The 18,917-nt window shown below is 31.9% G+C and overlaps 1 protein-coding gene across 1 annotated transcript in view; it reads right to left on the reverse strand.

The window, feature by feature from the left end:
• Positions 1-5,864: 5,864 nt before the first annotated feature.
• Positions 5,865-18,917, reverse strand: part of LOC117102814 (high affinity copper uptake protein 1-like) — an 18,889-nt gene continuing 5,836 nt past the window's right edge. Inside the window, exons 2-5 of the mRNA XM_033243230.1 lie at positions 13,409-13,589; positions 9,079-9,145; positions 8,090-8,258; positions 5,865-6,683 (exon numbers count right to left, since the gene is read on the reverse strand). Coding sequence (XP_033099121.1) covers positions 6,482-6,683; positions 8,090-8,258; positions 9,079-9,145; positions 13,409-13,585 — 615 coding nt within the window. The 5' untranslated portion in view covers positions 13,586-13,589 and the 3' untranslated portion in view covers positions 5,865-6,481. The remainder of the gene's footprint in view (positions 6,684-8,089; positions 8,259-9,078; positions 9,146-13,408; positions 13,590-18,917) is intronic.

The raw sequence follows: 18,917 nt of genomic DNA on the forward strand, positions 1-18,917 counted from the left end.
ATATAATGTCTGGAGAACTTTGTATGATCGGAAATGCAAAAAAAGAAGGAGGGAAGAAGGAGAAGGATGGGAAAGAGAATGTTTATCCAGTACCCGACCGAGTTACATTTTCTCGCAATTCACACTGTCTCTTATACACATCTAGATGTGTATAAGAGACAGTTTTCGTACAGCACGTTCCACAGATCTTGCACTTCTTCAATTTTACGAAAAAATCAAACTCACTATCAAACAAACAGCATACAATTGGTATTTTTTTAGATTTGTCCAAGGCCTTTGACACCATAAATTATGAGATTTTGCTTAATAAATTGCGTAATTATGGTGTCAGAGGTCTTTCACTTGATCTTATTAAGGATTATCTATCCAACCGCCGTCAATATACTTCAATAAACTCAATAACCTCTGAATCAATGCCTGTGACGTGCGGTATCCCACAAGGATCAATCCTTGGTCCCCTGCTCTTTCTAATTTATGTAAATTATCTACCTAATGTTTCAAAGTTATTTAACTTCATTTTATTTGCAGACGATACTAACATTCTTTTTTCCCATGAAAATAACCACACACTCTTAACAACAATCAAGGACAAACTTAAAAAAGTCTCTCTCTGGTTTAAAGCAAACAGACTATCGCTCAATATATCAAAAACGAACTATAATCTACTTTAAAAATAGTAAAAAAAGCAATAATCTCTCTGCTGATATAACCATTGATGGACACCCAATTAAAAAAACTGATAGTCTGAAATTTCTTGGGGTGACAATTGACTCTGAATTAAGTTGGAAACCGCACATTGCCACCATAAATAAAACTGTCTCACGAAATATTGGAATGTTTACTAAATTACGACACACTTTTCCACCAAATATTTTGTTTTCCCTTTACAACACCCTCATTTTACCTTACCTATCCTATTGCAATATTGCATGGGCCACAACTACCGACAAGTTTGTTTATTGTTGCCCCTGGACAAGTTCTGAAACTACAAAAATCCATTGTCTTTTTAAACAGCAAAAAAAAGCTCTCAGAGCTTGCGCAGGAGCACCACCTAGAGCTCATACTAAACAATTGTTTTATTCGTTTAATACTCTAAATATTTTTTATATAAACAAACTCCAGACTGCATTGTTTATGTTCCGTTTAAGCAATAATCAACTTCCGTCTCAATTTTATTCATATTTTAAAAGTTTAAATCAACAACATTCTTATAATACCAGATCTGCAACTGCAAAAAATTTAATTTACGAGAGACATTCCACCTCTCTAAGAAGAACATCCTTTATTTACACCGGACCATGTCTGTGGAATAATCTGCCATCTGAACCCAAGGAAGTTCCTAATATTAACTCCTTTAAACATAGATACAAAAACATTCTAGTTCAAAATTACATATTTTAATAATATAAAGATCGCTCCCCTTTTTCTCTTTTATTATATATTATCTTTGTTCTGTTCTGATGCTGTTAGTACTTTTTCACTTATTTTATCGGCCTTTTGTTATTATTATTATTATTATTATTATTATTTTTGGCCTTTTATTATTACTTGCTTTATTATTACTTGCATATTTTATTCTTTATTTTTGTTTCACGACCTCTTGTTTTAATTACAAATAAAATTATTATTATTAATTTATCTTTTCTATCACTTCTTATTTTACAAATATTTTACTCTCCTTGTAATTAACCTTACAGTTCTGATGAATTAATTTAGGCCTTCTTTCACTCGCAATACTACTTAGCTTAAGTTAATTGGAGGCACAGACTTAAAACCTTAATGGCTTATTGTGTCCTCCGCACACAACCTTTCTTTTATTATTATAATTATTATTATTATTATATTTACTATTATTATTATTATTATTACTATCATTATTATCATTATTATTGCTATAAATTTTATTATTATAAATGTTGTTATTTATTTACCTTTCTGAAGAATTTTATATTGTATTTTTTTCGTTGTGTGAAATAAAATAAAATGAAATGAAAATTCATTACTTTATTAACTCAGTGCACATCCTAATGAATTGTTTTAATGATGTGGCAATGAAATGTCTGTTGTTATTGAAATTATCTGTTTTAATCAATAATTCTTTTTGATTGATAATTCATCTCCACTCTCCATTGGATTACAATATAACAAAATAAATATAGGTAAAATATATGTCTGAAAATAAGAATTTATTTTCTTTCTTTCGTGTATGTTTATAAAGCAAGTACAACATTAAACATGCAAGCTAATCTAATTAGCTTTAATTATATAATAAATGTCAGATTACAATAATTATAATCTAATATAATTTTGAGTATAAGAAGCCTAGTAATAACAACAAAATAAATTTGATAAATACAGGTTTCCCTCTAATTAAATATAACACCTAAATTTAAAGGCAATTTCTGCAACACTTATCATTTTATCGTTTAGAGCTATTACTTTTCTACTTAGAGCAGATGGTGTTTAAGTCATTCAACTTTAGTCACAAAAGTGGTACAGTATTTTATTGGAGGGTGCCTATATAAAAATAAAGTTAACATAAAACTGAAATTATATAGCATATATTTTCATGCTGCTGTTATTAACATAAATTAGCATTCTAATAATTAATAATAAAATAACTACTTGGAATTAACAGCTCAGTATTTCAAGGTTGCTCTATATAAAAAAAACTCATTTATATGGTTTACTTATAAGTCCATATTACCTGTACTTATAAATATCCCATAATCTAAAAATCACTAGCAATAAAATAAATATATATATAGTTTATTTTGTTACCGATGCCAACACTGGTTTGTGCAATAATAGTGATTAAGTTTACAAGTCATAATTAATTAATTAATTAAACTGGAAATATGCTTAGTCTTTTAAGTTACGCAAATCAAGTACATTTATTGAACCTTTAATCAGAACACCTAATGACAGTTTTATTCTTCAGAATATCAATAGAATAATATGTAACTACATGAATGTAATTATCCAGTAAAATCCTGTGGAATCTGGACATTGCTAAATTATCCATCAAAAACGATTTCTATATCTTTGACAGAAAATAATTAAGCTGTTAGCTCTCATTGCCTGCACAGGATATTTATCTGGGGCCATTTTAAGGAGCACTGATGTCAAACTACAGTACTTCCTTAAAACATGAAATATGCTGAAGCGTGCAGGGCTTCTTCCCAGTGTAGTGTGCCCCCAAAGAAGTTATAATCTAATATAATTTTGAGTATAAGAAGCCTAGTAATAACAACAAAATAAATGGTAATTATAAATTTTGTTACCGATGCCAACACTGGTTTGTGCAATAATAGTGATTAAGTTTACAAGTCATAATTACACTGGAAATATGATTAGTCGTTTAATTTACGCAAATCAAGTACATTTATTGAACCTTTAATCAGAGCACCTGATGACAGTTTTATCCTTAAGAATATCAATAGAATATATAACTACTTATAGCCAGGGGAGCCGGGCTCCCCACTTTTTGGCAAAAAATATATAATGTCTGACGATTTTTGTATGGGAAGGAGGAGAAGGATGGGAAAGAGAATATTTATCCAGTCCCCAACCGAGTTACATTTTCTCGCAATTCACATTGGCGGATATGTGCAAGGGGGTCATGGGTCCTGACCCCTCCCCTGTGAGCTGTTTTTTTTTTTTTTTTTTTTTTTTTACAATAAAAAAAATTGAATTTTGAAGAACATAAGTCATTAAAACACACTTCAAATGTCGGGAAAGCTCATTCGGAAAAATTTACCTGACCGTTTTCAAGAGGGGAAAACTTTGAATTTTGAAGAACATAAAAAAGTCAATTAAAAGACATTTCCGAAGTCAGGAAAGCTTATTTCCGGCATTCTAGAAATCGAAATTTTCCCAGGGGAACCCGTACCCCCCTTTTTTTGGGGGGGTTCATTGATTCATTGAATCATTTTCAAGAGGGGGAAAACCTTCCTTAAAACATGAAATAAGCTGAAGCGTGCAAGGCTTCTTCCCAGTGTAGTGTGGCCCCAATGAAGCCTTTCAGGGGTCTCAGACTGTTACACCACTGTCTCTATTATCATCATCATCAGGCTTGTGCCATCAACATGATTTAAGTATAGAATATTACTAAATATATATTTATATTGGATAATTTTATCGCATATATTTTTAAAAGATGTGAAAGCATGCTTGATGCACCTACTGTAAGAGAGTCACCAGCAAATACAGCATAATGCTGTAATTTGTGAGCTACTGTACAGAAATCTTGATTCATATTAATCCTAAAGACACTTATTTCATTAATTTACATACAAAAAATAAAACTTAATTGCCAAAATAGGAACAATTTGGGAATAACAGGACTTTACAGAATGGATCAATGTTTAAAATTTATTTCTACATATAAGAGATTAAACGTATATAATATGTTTAATATCATTTAGTAGCATACATTCTTCAGTGTTCTAATGAGAACAAAAAAGAATTTCGTCAATTTCATTGAACAAGCCAAAAAAAATGGAAAAAATACAATATAAGAAACAATAATGTAGATCTATCAGGAGATTGCTGCAAACACGCTGCAAAAACACAAATAATTTGGGAATATATGGTGATGTTTTTTCAAACTTAATATTTTGTAAACATTTGATGTCAAAATCTGAACAATTCAGTACTATATTTTTAAACAACATATTTTTTAGCAGTTTCTTTAGATTTCATTTATAATAATGGAAAACAGAAATATCAAATAACAAATTTTTCCTGTATTCCTGGTTTATCGGAGTGAAATGAAGTACAGCTTTATGGTCAAGATGCTTTCATTCTAATTGCAGATTCCATGGTTGAAATCTTGGAAATGGAATTTATTGGTGGGGAACTCGTGGCTGGGGCTCTCAGTCTTAAGATTGGCAGCAGTTGGTGGTTAACTTGTGACTAGAGCTCTCAGCCACAAAGTTGAGAATAGTTGGTAGTGCAGCCCAGGCTTGGAGTGTGCTTTAAATATCAATTCTGCATGTGCCATCAGACCACTCCACTTATGTTTAACTTTGTCAACACAGGAGTATAAATGTGTTCATGAGAAAATGGAATGAAAACTCCTGTAGTGAATTCCCCTGTCAACTAAAAATACTCCTTAGAAAAGAGAAGCTGCAAATGGTACATGGGTGACAATATATCTTAACAGCCCCAACAACATTATACTAGCACTTACATATTTGCTATGATTTGGTCAAACTTTTTGTTTATCAAAAAGAAAAATTAAATTATTGTTTTCAGGTGTAATATTTAAATGAATTGTATTTGATAAAAACAAAATGTAGTTTAAAAAACTGAGAGAAAAATGCTAGTTGATTGGTATGAAATGGTCAACATGAATTTTAACCTTACATTACATCTATTTCTACTGTGTTGCAGTTCAGGGATGGCGCCAGCGGGGAAAAAGGTCCCCCGTCGGGGAGAAAAAGCACAATTCGTCGGGGAGAAAAAATATTATATGTATTTTTTAAATATTAGTAGACTCATAAAATCGATGAAATAAGCCTTTGAAACACCTAAATTGTCAAAATTTTTGTTGGCTTCGCCCCCCCCCCCCAGGGCCTCTTTAAGAAGCTTTTAATTGAAGCTCGACCACACCCACTTTGCTTTCGTCGGGGAAATCTGACACCTCGCTCACCCCCTCGTCAGGCAACTCTTGGCGCCAACCCTGTTGGAATTAACTTTAATATTCAACTAATATACATTTAACAGTATATTAAAGTAAATTTCTACACACAATAAATTTATCAATTAGAATACAATACCTGTATAACAAATTATAGTGTAATAATGCAAAACTAAAATCTTTTCACACAAACAATAAAACAATAAGAATCATTTGCATCTGGGTTTAACGGTTTGAATTCGATGTTATCATAAATATAAATTCCTTAAAAAACATTAATTACTAATCACATAGCACCATTGGTAAACGTTTATAATTCGGAAGAAAAACCATATTTGCTATATCATCTTTGCTTTTTATATTATTTCAATATGGATGACTATACATTTTTGAAAATTGATTCCAGTTAAGAATTAGGGAACAGTGATGGTTCCAGTATTTGCCTCAAAGGGCTTTGATGTCTCTTTATGTCCCCAGTGGAAGGGTTAAGGCATATCCCCGACAACAGCAGAAGTGGGCGCCACTACTGAATTGGAATTAGGTGTTGTGAATTTTTAATGTAGATGTCCAAGAGTACGAGAATCTCCATTTTAACCTAGTACTGACTATGTTAATACTAATCTAATATATATATTGGTCAAGATTATTTTATCAGTCGCTTAAAATAAATGTAAAATAAGTTGCCTCTTCAGTTTCAATGTCACTTTTGAAACACCTGATGTTCCAGACAAACCTATATATTTTTGGAGTTGAAGTTTCATATCAAAATCACTTCATCTATAATAAACTTTTAAAAAACATTCTTTCAAAAATACCATCTGAAAAATATAGGTATGATTAATGACAATGTTCATTTATATCCACCACGATGGCTTTTTTCCAACCGAATAAAAAATATCCAGTACCAGCTCCGAGTGCAACTGCAATGCATAACCAGCCATTATATGTCATGAAGATCAGCATGAGAAAGTAGCTGATGGTGACTTGGACTACATGTAAGAGTGTCTGTAAGAAGTGCGCACCACTCAACCAACGAGTTCTGCAAAAAACAATGATCATGAAACTGTCAAGGAGGAGCTCTTATGCAATTTTGATAATGTTAAGAACATGTAGAAGTTCCGGCCACTGTCTGGCAATGTGGGTATCATTTTAAAGCTCTCTAATATTGTGGTGCATTATAGTCTTAAACAAAACAAACAACAATAATGTGGCTCTCTGATTTGTGGATCTTTTTTTCCACAACACATTTGAGTTGAATGAAGTGCGCCACCACACTTATTCAACTTTCTGCTTTGTGTAATAATCTTACAGATGCAGGAATAACAATGACTTGATGTGAATATTCCAAATGCTGAAGGCATTGGTCTATGCTGAATTAATGGAATTAGAAAGTATAATACATACTCCAAGTATTGAAATACATGCCACCGTGTTGGGATTCAATATTTAAACATTAATGCACCTTTCCGCTAAGCCCCGCCCCTCGGATGTTGTTGCTAAGGTCCCTCAAGACAACAGTGTTACATACGCTAACATGTGCGTTTATGTAACAACACGTGTGTTTGTGAGATGCGTGCGTATTCCTAGCGTTGTTCTGATTGGTCCATTGTTAAGTTTGATTGACACTTCGGATAGGTGTATTATGTCATCATCATTCCTGATGATGACATAATTAATGTCAAAATATTGAATCCCAAAATGATGGCATGTATTTCAATACTTGGAGTATGTATTATACTTTCTTATCTGAGAATAATCAGTGGACCTTTTGGTTAATGGAATTTATATATATATATATATATTCACGGACTAGTGCTGTCTTGTTAAGAATTTTGTAGGACGCATTAAGAATGACAAAATATTCTCTGTATCTACTGGAACCGAGCCGCATAGCTTGTATTCCACTATTTGCATTCACACCTGGGCTGTGTATATATATTGCCTTGGTTTGGCTCTGTAATCATTAGCGGTCGTGGGACTAGTTTGGGCCCTGCCTAAGCTGGTCGAACGTTTCGTTTGGGTCTATACCCTAGCTGCACTGATGAGGCCTGGAAGGCCGAAACGGATCGAAAGCATCTGTGCATATCGAATCTAAAGAAAATAAGGCTAAAATTACTATTTCTTTGAAATGACCAAAAACTGCCTACTCTTTCAAGGCCCTTAATACCTGTCTCTTATACAATGAAAATTATTTCAAATTATAGTATATTCTTATATTTTTGTAAAACAAAGGAATAAAAACATAAAAAAGAGGTTTATTTTACAACATTATATGTGAAAAAAGTGGTAGTGGATCACATAACGCAATAGTGATTAGCTTCCCTGTGGAAGTCTTGTCCAACCAGCCAGTGAAATACATTGCATTGTCTGGCTTTCACATTAAAATGAAAAAAAAATTTAAAAATCAGAAAATTAGCAATCTTGTTTTTGTCTTTTATTACTTACTCTCCTGCCCCATGTGTTTCTGTCAAAACAGTTTCACTTCCCTTTGCAACCTGCATGGTCTTGTAGCGTACATTGACAACGGAACGACGCAGCAATGTTTCTCGCATCACTTTTAATCCCTCGTACAAGACAGCAAGGAAAAATACAGCAACACACGATCCTATTAAACCTATATGATACGTACGGTATATATTTAAAGGAGGTTAGGATCGGTTCAACAAAATAAAAATGTTAGTCACATTGCCTATGGGGAAAGAACAATATACAAAATAGGCCTATAACTTCAACCTTACTGGTTTCCTAAGGTCTAGATTTGTAAGATAACAAATACATATTTCAAGGAAAAATGATTTCAAAAAAATATGAAACAATATAGCGCGAAAATATGCCACTTGTATTTTCAATTGTACATGCCTATGTCAAACATCAAAAAATTTAACCAAGCACACTTTTGATATATTTTGATAGGCTTGATTATTTGTTTATGTGCCTGACCTTCGAAAATGTCAGACAATGCTTTGCAATTACCTACAGTACCTTTTGAAATGCGATTCTAAACAATTTAAAAATGAATTAAATTATTTATTTGTTAAGTACAGTAGGCTACATTATTAGCTTCAATTGATTGTTTTAATTCAATTTAAAGAAAAGTATTTTACTTGCCTAATAACCGACACATAAACTATTTCCACTGTATATATAGACCCATTGGCTAGTAAGCAATTTAAAAATGTTGTAAATTGCTAAAAACTTTGGTTTTCTATGATTTGGATTTTTGGGCTTTTTAAAAATTTATGACACCTATAATACAACATAAAATAATCTTGTTAAAAATTATAAGAAATTAATTTTCTTCGTTATTTCAGTAGGAATTTAAAACATACTATTCTCAATATTTTAGTTATTTATTTTAACTTTTAATTCTGAAGTAGCTAAGAAACCGTCTTACCATCGAACTCGGACAAATGAAGGTATTTTGTGAAACTTACCTCCAACTGAGCTTACTTTCCATTCATCAAATAAGATTGTTACACTCGTACTCAAGTAGAAAGTCATCTAAAAAAATTTAAAAAAAAAACAAATTTGAAAAATAAATATTGTAAACAGTGGTGGCGCTATACCAGATAAAGCGACTAGAGCATTTCAAGTATAAACGTGGCTGGCGCTACAGTGGCCACACCAAGGGGAAGGGTTTAAGTCATAACTTAACCCACATACAAGGGCAACCATCTTGATTCCCAAGGTACAGTGCCTCAGATCAAACACAGTAAAAAGAAATTTAGTTATAAGTAAATTATGGAACCTTCAAACTTAAAATTAGATTGTATTTTTGCCTTCTGTTCCCCCGTTATTTATTTAATTACTTACTTATTTATTTTTTATTTATAGTAATATTGTAGTTTTTATGATATAATCTCAATTTTAACTTTTTTGCTTGAATTTTTTATATTGAATAAAATCCATGAATGAAAATGAATGAATTATTTTGTTCATATAAGAATGCTTATTAGTTGACAACAGACAAAATATTTATTCCTTTTTTCAAATGATCATAACATCTTAATTGTAGTGGTAACTGCTATGTAGTTAGCACTATCTTGCCAAATGCTACATACAAGCATGCATACAGAAGGAAATTAAGAATTAAGAGAGTTACTGTGTTGGCTACAGTCCAAGCATAAATGATTCAAATAACATCAAAATAACTTGAATATCCTTCTTGAGCTCATGCTGAGTTTAGGCCTAGTATTGTGGGAAAACAAATCTGGTTCGAACAGGGGAACACAAATTGATGTTCATATTCATTCTATAGACTCCTGAATTGTAATTTAGGCATATTGATTAATTGTCAGTGGCAATTTAACAGGGGAGGGGAAGCACTGGTCCAGCTCACTAAATTTGTCAAAATTTCTGGCTATATAGAAGTGCCATAATCATACACCATGGTGGGTATATCAACCCCAACCATGGTGGGGATGAGGTGGTGCCTCATCCTACCCCTACTGTTAAAGCTACTACCCCTTCTATTTTGAATTCCTGAATATGCCACATATTGTGATGACATATGACATATCTTTCATGATATGTACATTAAAAGGATTTTTGCAGAATGTTCTTATAAAAGCATTACTTTATGAATATCAACAAGGGACAAAGGACTCCTCCATTAACATACATGGTGAGGAGGACACTAACAATTATTACAACAGATACATTAGATGCATTAAGCTGGAAAGAACATTTACTTGTACTGTAGTTGTATTAAGTGTTTACATGGTTATGCACCATCATATTTATATTCAATGTTTATGTTTAATGATGGTGTCCATCCCAAATGCACTCAAAGTCAAAGCAGAAAACCTCAGTAGTACGAAACTGGGAAAATACTCAAAGAAAATGAACTTTTCAATACCAATCAGCCAAACTTTAGAATAATCTACCTAAAATAAAATAATCTAATAAAATCAGAAAAATGCAACTAATATGACCAATTTCAAAAATACCATTTGTGCTCATTTACTTTAAAATGAATTTTTTTTATAAGGTTATTTGCAATTTTAACTTTTTTTCTTTTTCTTTTCTCTTTTATTTTTGATAATGTTTTGTTCTGTTTAATATTTTACTTCAGTTTATATTCTTAACTTTGTTAAGAAAACTGGACCATTTTGAAAAGCAGTACTGCGCTACTAAAAATGCTATCCAGTCAAAAGAAAGAATAAATAAATATATATATATATTGCAGCGGTGGATCCAAAAATTTTAATTAGCGGGTGGTATGGGAGGGGGTTTAATTTCACCGATGTAAAGAAATTTTAAGTCTATGACAGCTCCTGATAGTAGGTAAAGGCACTGTCAATTTGAATGCAATTATATTTTTCCTCATTATCTTTTAATCCCAAAAAAAGACATACATGGGGCTTAGGTCAACTGCCCCCTTCCCCCTTATTCCACCTTGAATATGCTACTGTATGCCTTAATACATCTCTAGGGCCATTCCATCACATGGAGAAACACTTACAGACTACAAAATCAGTCATCAGTATCCTAAATGTAACTGGAGCAAATAATTTGATGTAAATTTTGCGCATGGTTCAGTGAAATTTCCTGAATACATTGCTCAAGAGTGTGGTAAAAACAAAACGTTATATCAATGTGAGGTTTGACACACTTTATGTGTACATGCAGCTATTTTATGTTGGGTACGATTTCTATCATAGACAGGAGTACAAATATGCAGTGCAAGACACTGAAATGAACTATTGATAAATGATATTACAGTAGTTTTCTTTAAAATTGTGCAACATCAATGAAAAGAAGAAAATAAACCTGATTTTTATTGCACACGTAGTAAAACCAAGTTTTTTTTAAATACTGTATCATATTCTGGATATAGTAATTAAGTTGAATACAATGTATGCAGTAGTACAGTTCATAATTGCAGGTATTCTTTCATAATGAATACAATGGAAACTACTATTTATTTTATTGACAATAAAAAGTAAGGGTATAGATTTCATATTGACATTGTAGATGGGTACAGGTCTAATAGTACAGTACTGTAGTATACAATATCTTCAAATTCACACAAAAGTATTAAAAATTCATATAGTAATTATGATCACTTTAATGTATTTCTGGATGCAATGAATATTAAATACTTCCTTTTTATAAAAAAATTTATGTTTAGTATACTGTACTACATAATGCCTAGAAAGCATCTGTGCATATCGAATCTAAAGAAAATAAGGCTAAAATTACTATTTCTTTGAAATGACCAAAAACTGCCTACTCTTTCTAGGCCCTTAATACCCACGGCCAGGCTCTGTTGGAAATGGTCGGATTCCCTGTTGAATAGATATATCCTGCTAAATGTCAGAGCCATGACTGGCTGGTAAGTACTGTATTATGACATTTAAACTCAATTTCAGTTGATATTTGATAAAGGATTAGATTTTTGACATACTCTACTCTACATGTTGTTTCTGTGTGATTTTGGTGCTGTGAAGAACATCTTCAAATAATTACTAAAATACAATGTAAAAATATTGCTATCACCTGTCTGACAAACAAAATCCTCATTGTTTCCTTATTGATTCAGTCTCATAATATTTCATGGGTGAGCATAGAACAACAACTTTCACATGATTGTCAAAGTCTATAAGGAGTATCTAATAGATTACAGGATTCTGGGGCTGTAGACAATGGTTGGGCAGTGGCTGTGAGGCTGACTGCAGTGAATAGCTTGTAGAGTGGAGGTCTGTACCACTGCACTCTGCTAGAAGTTTGCAAACATTCTTTGGTTGTGCAACAGTATAGTACTACACTGTACATTAAAGTCTAATAGAAAATTTGTCAAAACTTAATTTGGTATTTCACACTCACAGACTCCTCTTCTTTAATGTTCAAAATTGATATATTACAGCATTACTGCAAGATAGTTCAGATTTTACCTCTATCATGATTTATTATAAATGTATTTCTTTGTAGACCATGACTTGTCAAATTCTTATTGTAAGAGGGTGTATCATACTGATCTCAGATATTTGCCATGCATCAAGGACTAGTGCTGTCCAAATATGCATGTGCAATTGAGTGTGAGGAATTCTAAACTGACTGAATTACCAGCAAAGCCTTTATGGCCCAGTTGGTTAAGGCTTATCCACAATCATTCATATTAGAATTTTACGTTTAATCATTGGTTAAAATAATTTTTATTTTACTACTGTCCGTCATAAATTAAAATATCATTTGCATTAAAGTTCAGCTAGGCACGTTGTATCCAAATCAATTTTTTAAATTAATTAATTAAACAATATCATATAAATAAGCTCTTAATACCAATTATATAACCAGCATTAATCATTAGTCTTGTAATGTATAGATTAATATGAAAATTAGGCCTAAAATTGTTATACCTTTTCTTTCAATCTGTTTAAAAAAGCTCTTCAAACACCTTTACAGCTTTGCATTAGACAAACATATGTTCATAGTCATCAGTGATGTGGCAAATTTTAGCCATTTGCTTTGAACTTTTCAAAATGTAAATTTGGTATTTAATAGAACAATTAGTCATTAGGAATACACTGCAACATAATATAGTAGGAATACACTGCAATATAATATTTAGCTCAGTAATTTCTAATATAGTATAAAAAATTTCCATAAATTACTTATTCTTTATAGTTTACCTTTGAAGGTTCTTGTGAGTTTTGCTAACTAATCATTAAAAATCCATATAAATAATTTCACAAAATTCAGAAAATACAAACCCGATATAATTTCCAAAATTAAAATAAAGATACAAATGCAATACTGTACCTGCATCATATGATTCATCCCACCATCACTACCATGATCCCCATGGTCCATAGTATGGTCCATAGTATGGTCCATACCCATAGTATGGCCCATGTGACCAGTGTGGGGCATTCCAGATGGTCCCATACCCATGCTGTGGTTCATTGGCATGGCCGTTGAATTCGTATCCATGTTCATTTTTCTGAAATTAAGAAACAAGAAATTGCACAATGATGTTAACATACAAGAAGTCTACGATGCTCCAAATACGAGAGAAAAGCTGCACTCACATTGGATCAAAAACAAAATTTGGATCGTATTTCTGATACATTGAATGCCAGTGTGCTTATGCTTACACACTGATTCAATTTTGTTATGTAGTAGTAAAACTTTATTCATGAGTCACAAATCAACAAATACAATGCTGTTTTTCAATATGGCTATAAGATATCACATTTATAATTAATATAAATTACACATTACTGTACATCATCGATTCGGTAGGCCCACTGATCTGATAATTTGGATTCAGTGTAAATGAGGCTTACCATGACAAAGTTAATTTCATCATGAAATTAAAAATGTTATTGTACAGTATTACAACTGTGATCAATCTATCCTAATAATAGTACTGTAGTTGCTTTTAATGGTACAGTACTATACTTACGGATGATTTTTTTTTTTTTTTTATACATAATAGTCAGGCCCGTATCCAGGGGGGTTTTTATGGTTCAGGAGAACCCCCCTTTCTAGCAAATCCCCATCTTTTTTGGCGAACCCCCCTCTTCAAATTTCCCAAATAAGTCCTTCAACTCAACTAATGCACTGCAGACCCACCCAGACAACAGACGTTTTCAAACATGTCTGCTTTTTATAGCATTATTTAGAGCAATAAAGCACAAAAATCCTCTTGATTTGGGGGTTTCGCTGACCCCACCGGGGCCTCGAACTTGGACCTCACGCCCAGAAAACCCCCTCTTGGAAGAACCTAGATATGGGCCTGATAGTGGATAGAGCCGTATTACTATTAGTCTGGTAGATGTAAGAAAAAAAAATGGTGGTACTTCATAGACTTATATTTAATACACTAGTTGCCAGCAGTCTATGCTAGCATCGTCAGGTGTAGTGAAGTGGTACATAGATGAGGAGAATATAAGCTTTGAGCATAGCTTTTTTATTCAAAATTTTAAAATGTAAAAAAACTACTGTACATAATAACAAAATTTATAATACACGCCTACTATACCAGTATTTTCAGATCTAAAGTAATTTTTTTGCATATATCAATTCGACCGTAAAAAGGTCAATTATATAGAACCATGCCCTTTTTTCTAACATTGTATCAGTGTTACATTCATATGGTGCAAAGATCAGCAATGACAAGTAAAGCAGAAATTAAGTTTAGTACATTACCATACACTACTGGTATCAACTATTCTGCTTGCTAAAGTAGCTAGATTACCTTGGGCCTCAGGTACAATATAACAATAACAGTACAGTATATGTTATCTTGAAACATAATGCAAAATGCTCCTCTCATGTATAGGCCCATCAATAATTTCTACAATATGTACCTCAGCTATAACAATTTCTAAAGTACAGTATATTGAACCAAGCATTAAAATGTAAATAGGCCCACAACAATGCATACGTTTACAGGTACTGAACTGATGTATGTTCTTTTGAACTTGAAAATTAATAATTTGTCTTTTCTTATGTCACCATTAATACAAGGGTGGATCTTGTGATTTAGTATCCAAATACAGGAACTTGATGTTAAAAGATTAAAGAATGATGGTACAGTACTTCGAAAAAGTAGTCTCGAAATTGCAGGGTAACTGAATTTAAAACTTTCAATATAAGCTATAAGTTCAGTATTTTATTCATAAAACAATTTGAAAAAAAAAAATATGCTAACAGTAACAAAGAATTTTTAAATCTTGAAAAAGAGTTAAATTCACAGCAGGGTTCTCATGAATGATGAGATCGTTTGACTTTCCAAATTTAGTTTCCACCTGTTTTTCTAATGATGTGGATGTGCAATTACTACACTAGTCGACATGAAACAGGCTGTGAGTGAGTCATACAGTTCTAAAGAGCTGACTGATTTTAAGTGGTTCAATCAACTAGAGATACTACTTTATTTTTATATAACAATTTAATCAAATCAAATCAAAACCTTCTTTATTTTGGACAATACTGTTTCAATACATCTGTTACTGGTCTTTCAGGTATAATTTGATTAGAAAATATGCTATGCCATTGTTTATTATCAGTTATTCAATGTCTGGTTAAAATGGTACTGTATTTGTTACAGTATAAGTATGTTAATTACTTGCCCTGTACCAATACACTCACTATCAGCATTGTATAATACCATGAGATTACCATCAGTATTGTACTGTAATGTGCAAACAATCAGTATTGTACTGTAATCAGTACACAAAATCAGTATTTTGTAACGCTGTATCATCATACTGTACAGTGGCAGATCCAGTGGGGGAGAGGGGCACAGGGCATGTGCCACCCCCCTCCCCCTGTTTTGCCACTGAATTTTAAAATTTCAAGGCATATATTGAAATTAGCACTCTCACTTATCTATTCCGAATACGTTGTGCCTCCCCCCCACCCCCGTTTGAAAAACTGGATCCACCCCTGCTGTACCATACCATCATTGGTTGATAATCCGATGAGCAATGTCTGCCTTTTGATTCTGGTGGCCGCTTCACATTTCACTTGATTTTGATTATGTTCTACTATCTTGCTAATATTAACTAAGATTCGTTTTTGTTTTTTTTTTTTTGCTTTTTTTTTAATGAAATCTGTTATATATACTTGTGGTTCCCTGGTGCTTCACAAAAATATTTTGTATTTTTGTGAAAGTAAATATTAATTATTAGGCCTATATTTATACAAAGTTTTTTTAATTGTGTACTTTATTTCTTGGGACACACCTTCAAAATTTTGAAGTAAATAAATTCTGAACAAATTAATTACTATGAAGTTGTTTCTCTACATACATGACATCATCATTAACCAGAAGCTTTACTTACAACACACTTTGCGAGATAGACAACATTCAAACACACCATGATAATTCCTCCTCTCCGAATAATAGCTCATCTATTTTTTTTTAAATCTCCTATTGCCAATTGTGCGTATATGATTTTGTTTTTGGCAATAAAAGTTGAAAGTTATATTAGTATTCAAATAAAACCATAATTAAACTTTGTTCTCAACAAAAGAAAATATTTCATTGTAGTGAAAACAAGAGTGTGATCTTCGTTTTAGGTTAGGTTGAACCACTGTAGGTCAAATTAGGCCTCTACAGTATTTGCGTTTCAGCAAAAACTAAATACCTGTAGTAAAAAAAAAATTCCTGAACAAGCAAATCTGATTTCCAATTACAGAAGTTAAAAAATGCAAATACTATATCATGAATTTGTGGGAGATAAGTTTGATTCTAGAACAAATTTTTCTGAAGCCTCATTTCTAGGAGATTTGTGAAAGACTTAAAATCGCTGCCTTATTGTACAAACTTCCTTATTCTTCAACTTCCTTGACTGGAACATGACACAATAATTGAAAACTACCTCAACCATTTACTGTGTACCAGTCCTGCCATGGTATCTGACAATTATTGCTTTGCTTAAAATCAATTCAGTTATTTCTTCATGAATGAGTTGTAATGTAAGCTTCCTGTTCACCTGGTCCTTGTCTCCATATGGACCAGTAATAGCAACCATACCACAAGGGACAACAATGATCTTTTAAAAGCACTTTGTACGTCACTATTGGAACTAACGTTCACTGCATGCTTCATTAGTAAAATTACGCCTCCACGTACACAATCAACAAATTTTATTGTCTCTACATTAACAAATTTTAAAGTAGCAGTTCATTCCAATTTAAAGGCCAAATTATTATTTTTCTTCTTTCAGTGACTTTAAACACCATAAACGAATAATAAAAATCTAATTAGAATACATATTACTGTAATAGATGTTAATATGGTAGGCAGTTTGCATCTCGTTTTGTAACAATCATCCACAAAATTTAGATCAATTGAAAATTCAATTTAATGATGATTACTACAGTATAAACAATAAAATTCATAAACAGGAAAAGTCAATACATACTATATACCAGTACTGCTGTATACATACCTACACTAGGGATTAGTATACTTAATTAACAAAATCAAGTGATTTGCCAACAAAATGTTTTGCTCTCCTTGATATTATCAGCTCTATCACTATAACTTCCTACCTTTTCTTAAAAATTTTTTTTAAAATGTAAAATCTGTATATTTCACATAGAATTTCAATTCAAAAAAAATATAAGTACTTGACTTGATGGATGATAAATATTTAAGAAAAGCATCTTTTAAAAAATCCATAAATTATGGTACAAGAACATGGAAAAATAAGTATAATGGAATTTAAAAAGTTATAAAAATATATAAGCAAAAGAAAGAAAAAAAAACATAGAAAACGGATGATGAGTGTAATGTGTAGACTGTAATTGTTGTGAGTTTTAAAGTAGTTTAAATATCAGTCTGTCATCAAATTTGGAAAAGCCTAAAAAATTAAATACATAATACTCAAAATACATACATCATTTAAAGATGTATATTGTCCCTTGAAAATGAAAAAAAAAAAATCAGAACAAACAATTTTGAAATTAACTTGCTCATGCAGTTAGCATATACATTTTTAACTTGACCATAGAAATGATTGAGTTTAAACAATGTGTACCTTACTACATAAAATAATGAAAACACTTCCAGTGACTGACAGTGGAAGAGTGGAAATGTTTCTATCATTTTCACTGTAAAATTATCATTTTTAAAATACTACAGGTATACAATAATTTCTTTGTTCAAGTTGATAACTTTAATGTTACTTCAAAATGAGCAAAGCATATTTCAATTAAAATACCAAAAAAAATAAAGAACAACTAATTCATTTTTTGCAACACAGATGGTGTATTTTTAGCATCACATAAGGTGTATCTCACAGTAATAAAACCATTTTTGTATATAAAACTATTTTTTGTATATTTTCCATACTTTTTATGAAAAAGAAATTTATGTAAACATATGGTCTTTAGATCACATTATAATCACTTTCCTCATTTCCCTAATCAAACAGAATTAAAACTCATTTAAAATTATAATTAACATACAGGACAAAAATCCTGGTAGGATTTAAACTCTTGCGGCTGAATCCTAGTCTCCAAATACAGTAGCCTATGCAAGGTTAAAATCTGTTTTCATATTTCTACCTTAAGAAGTTTTCATTCCTTTGGATCTCTGTTTTTTTTAAAAATATAAATAAGAGAACAGACACCCACCCAGGCAGTGGTGTATCTAGAAGCCTTAAAATGGGAAGGGGGAGGGGCTGATGGGGGCACAAAGGTGTTATTTTTAATAAAATAAGAGAACAGACACCCACCCAGGCAGTGGCATATCTATAAGTCTTGAAATGGGGGGGGGGGCAGGGCTGATGGGGGAACGGGGGGAACGAAG

Source organism: Anneissia japonica, unplaced genomic scaffold (genome assembly GCF_011630105.1).
Source record: "Anneissia japonica isolate Jap-2015-1 unplaced genomic scaffold, ASM1163010v1 scaffold32248_len650992_cov182, whole genome shotgun sequence".
NCBI lineage: Eukaryota > Metazoa > Echinodermata > Crinoidea > Comatulida > Comatulidae > Anneissia > Anneissia japonica.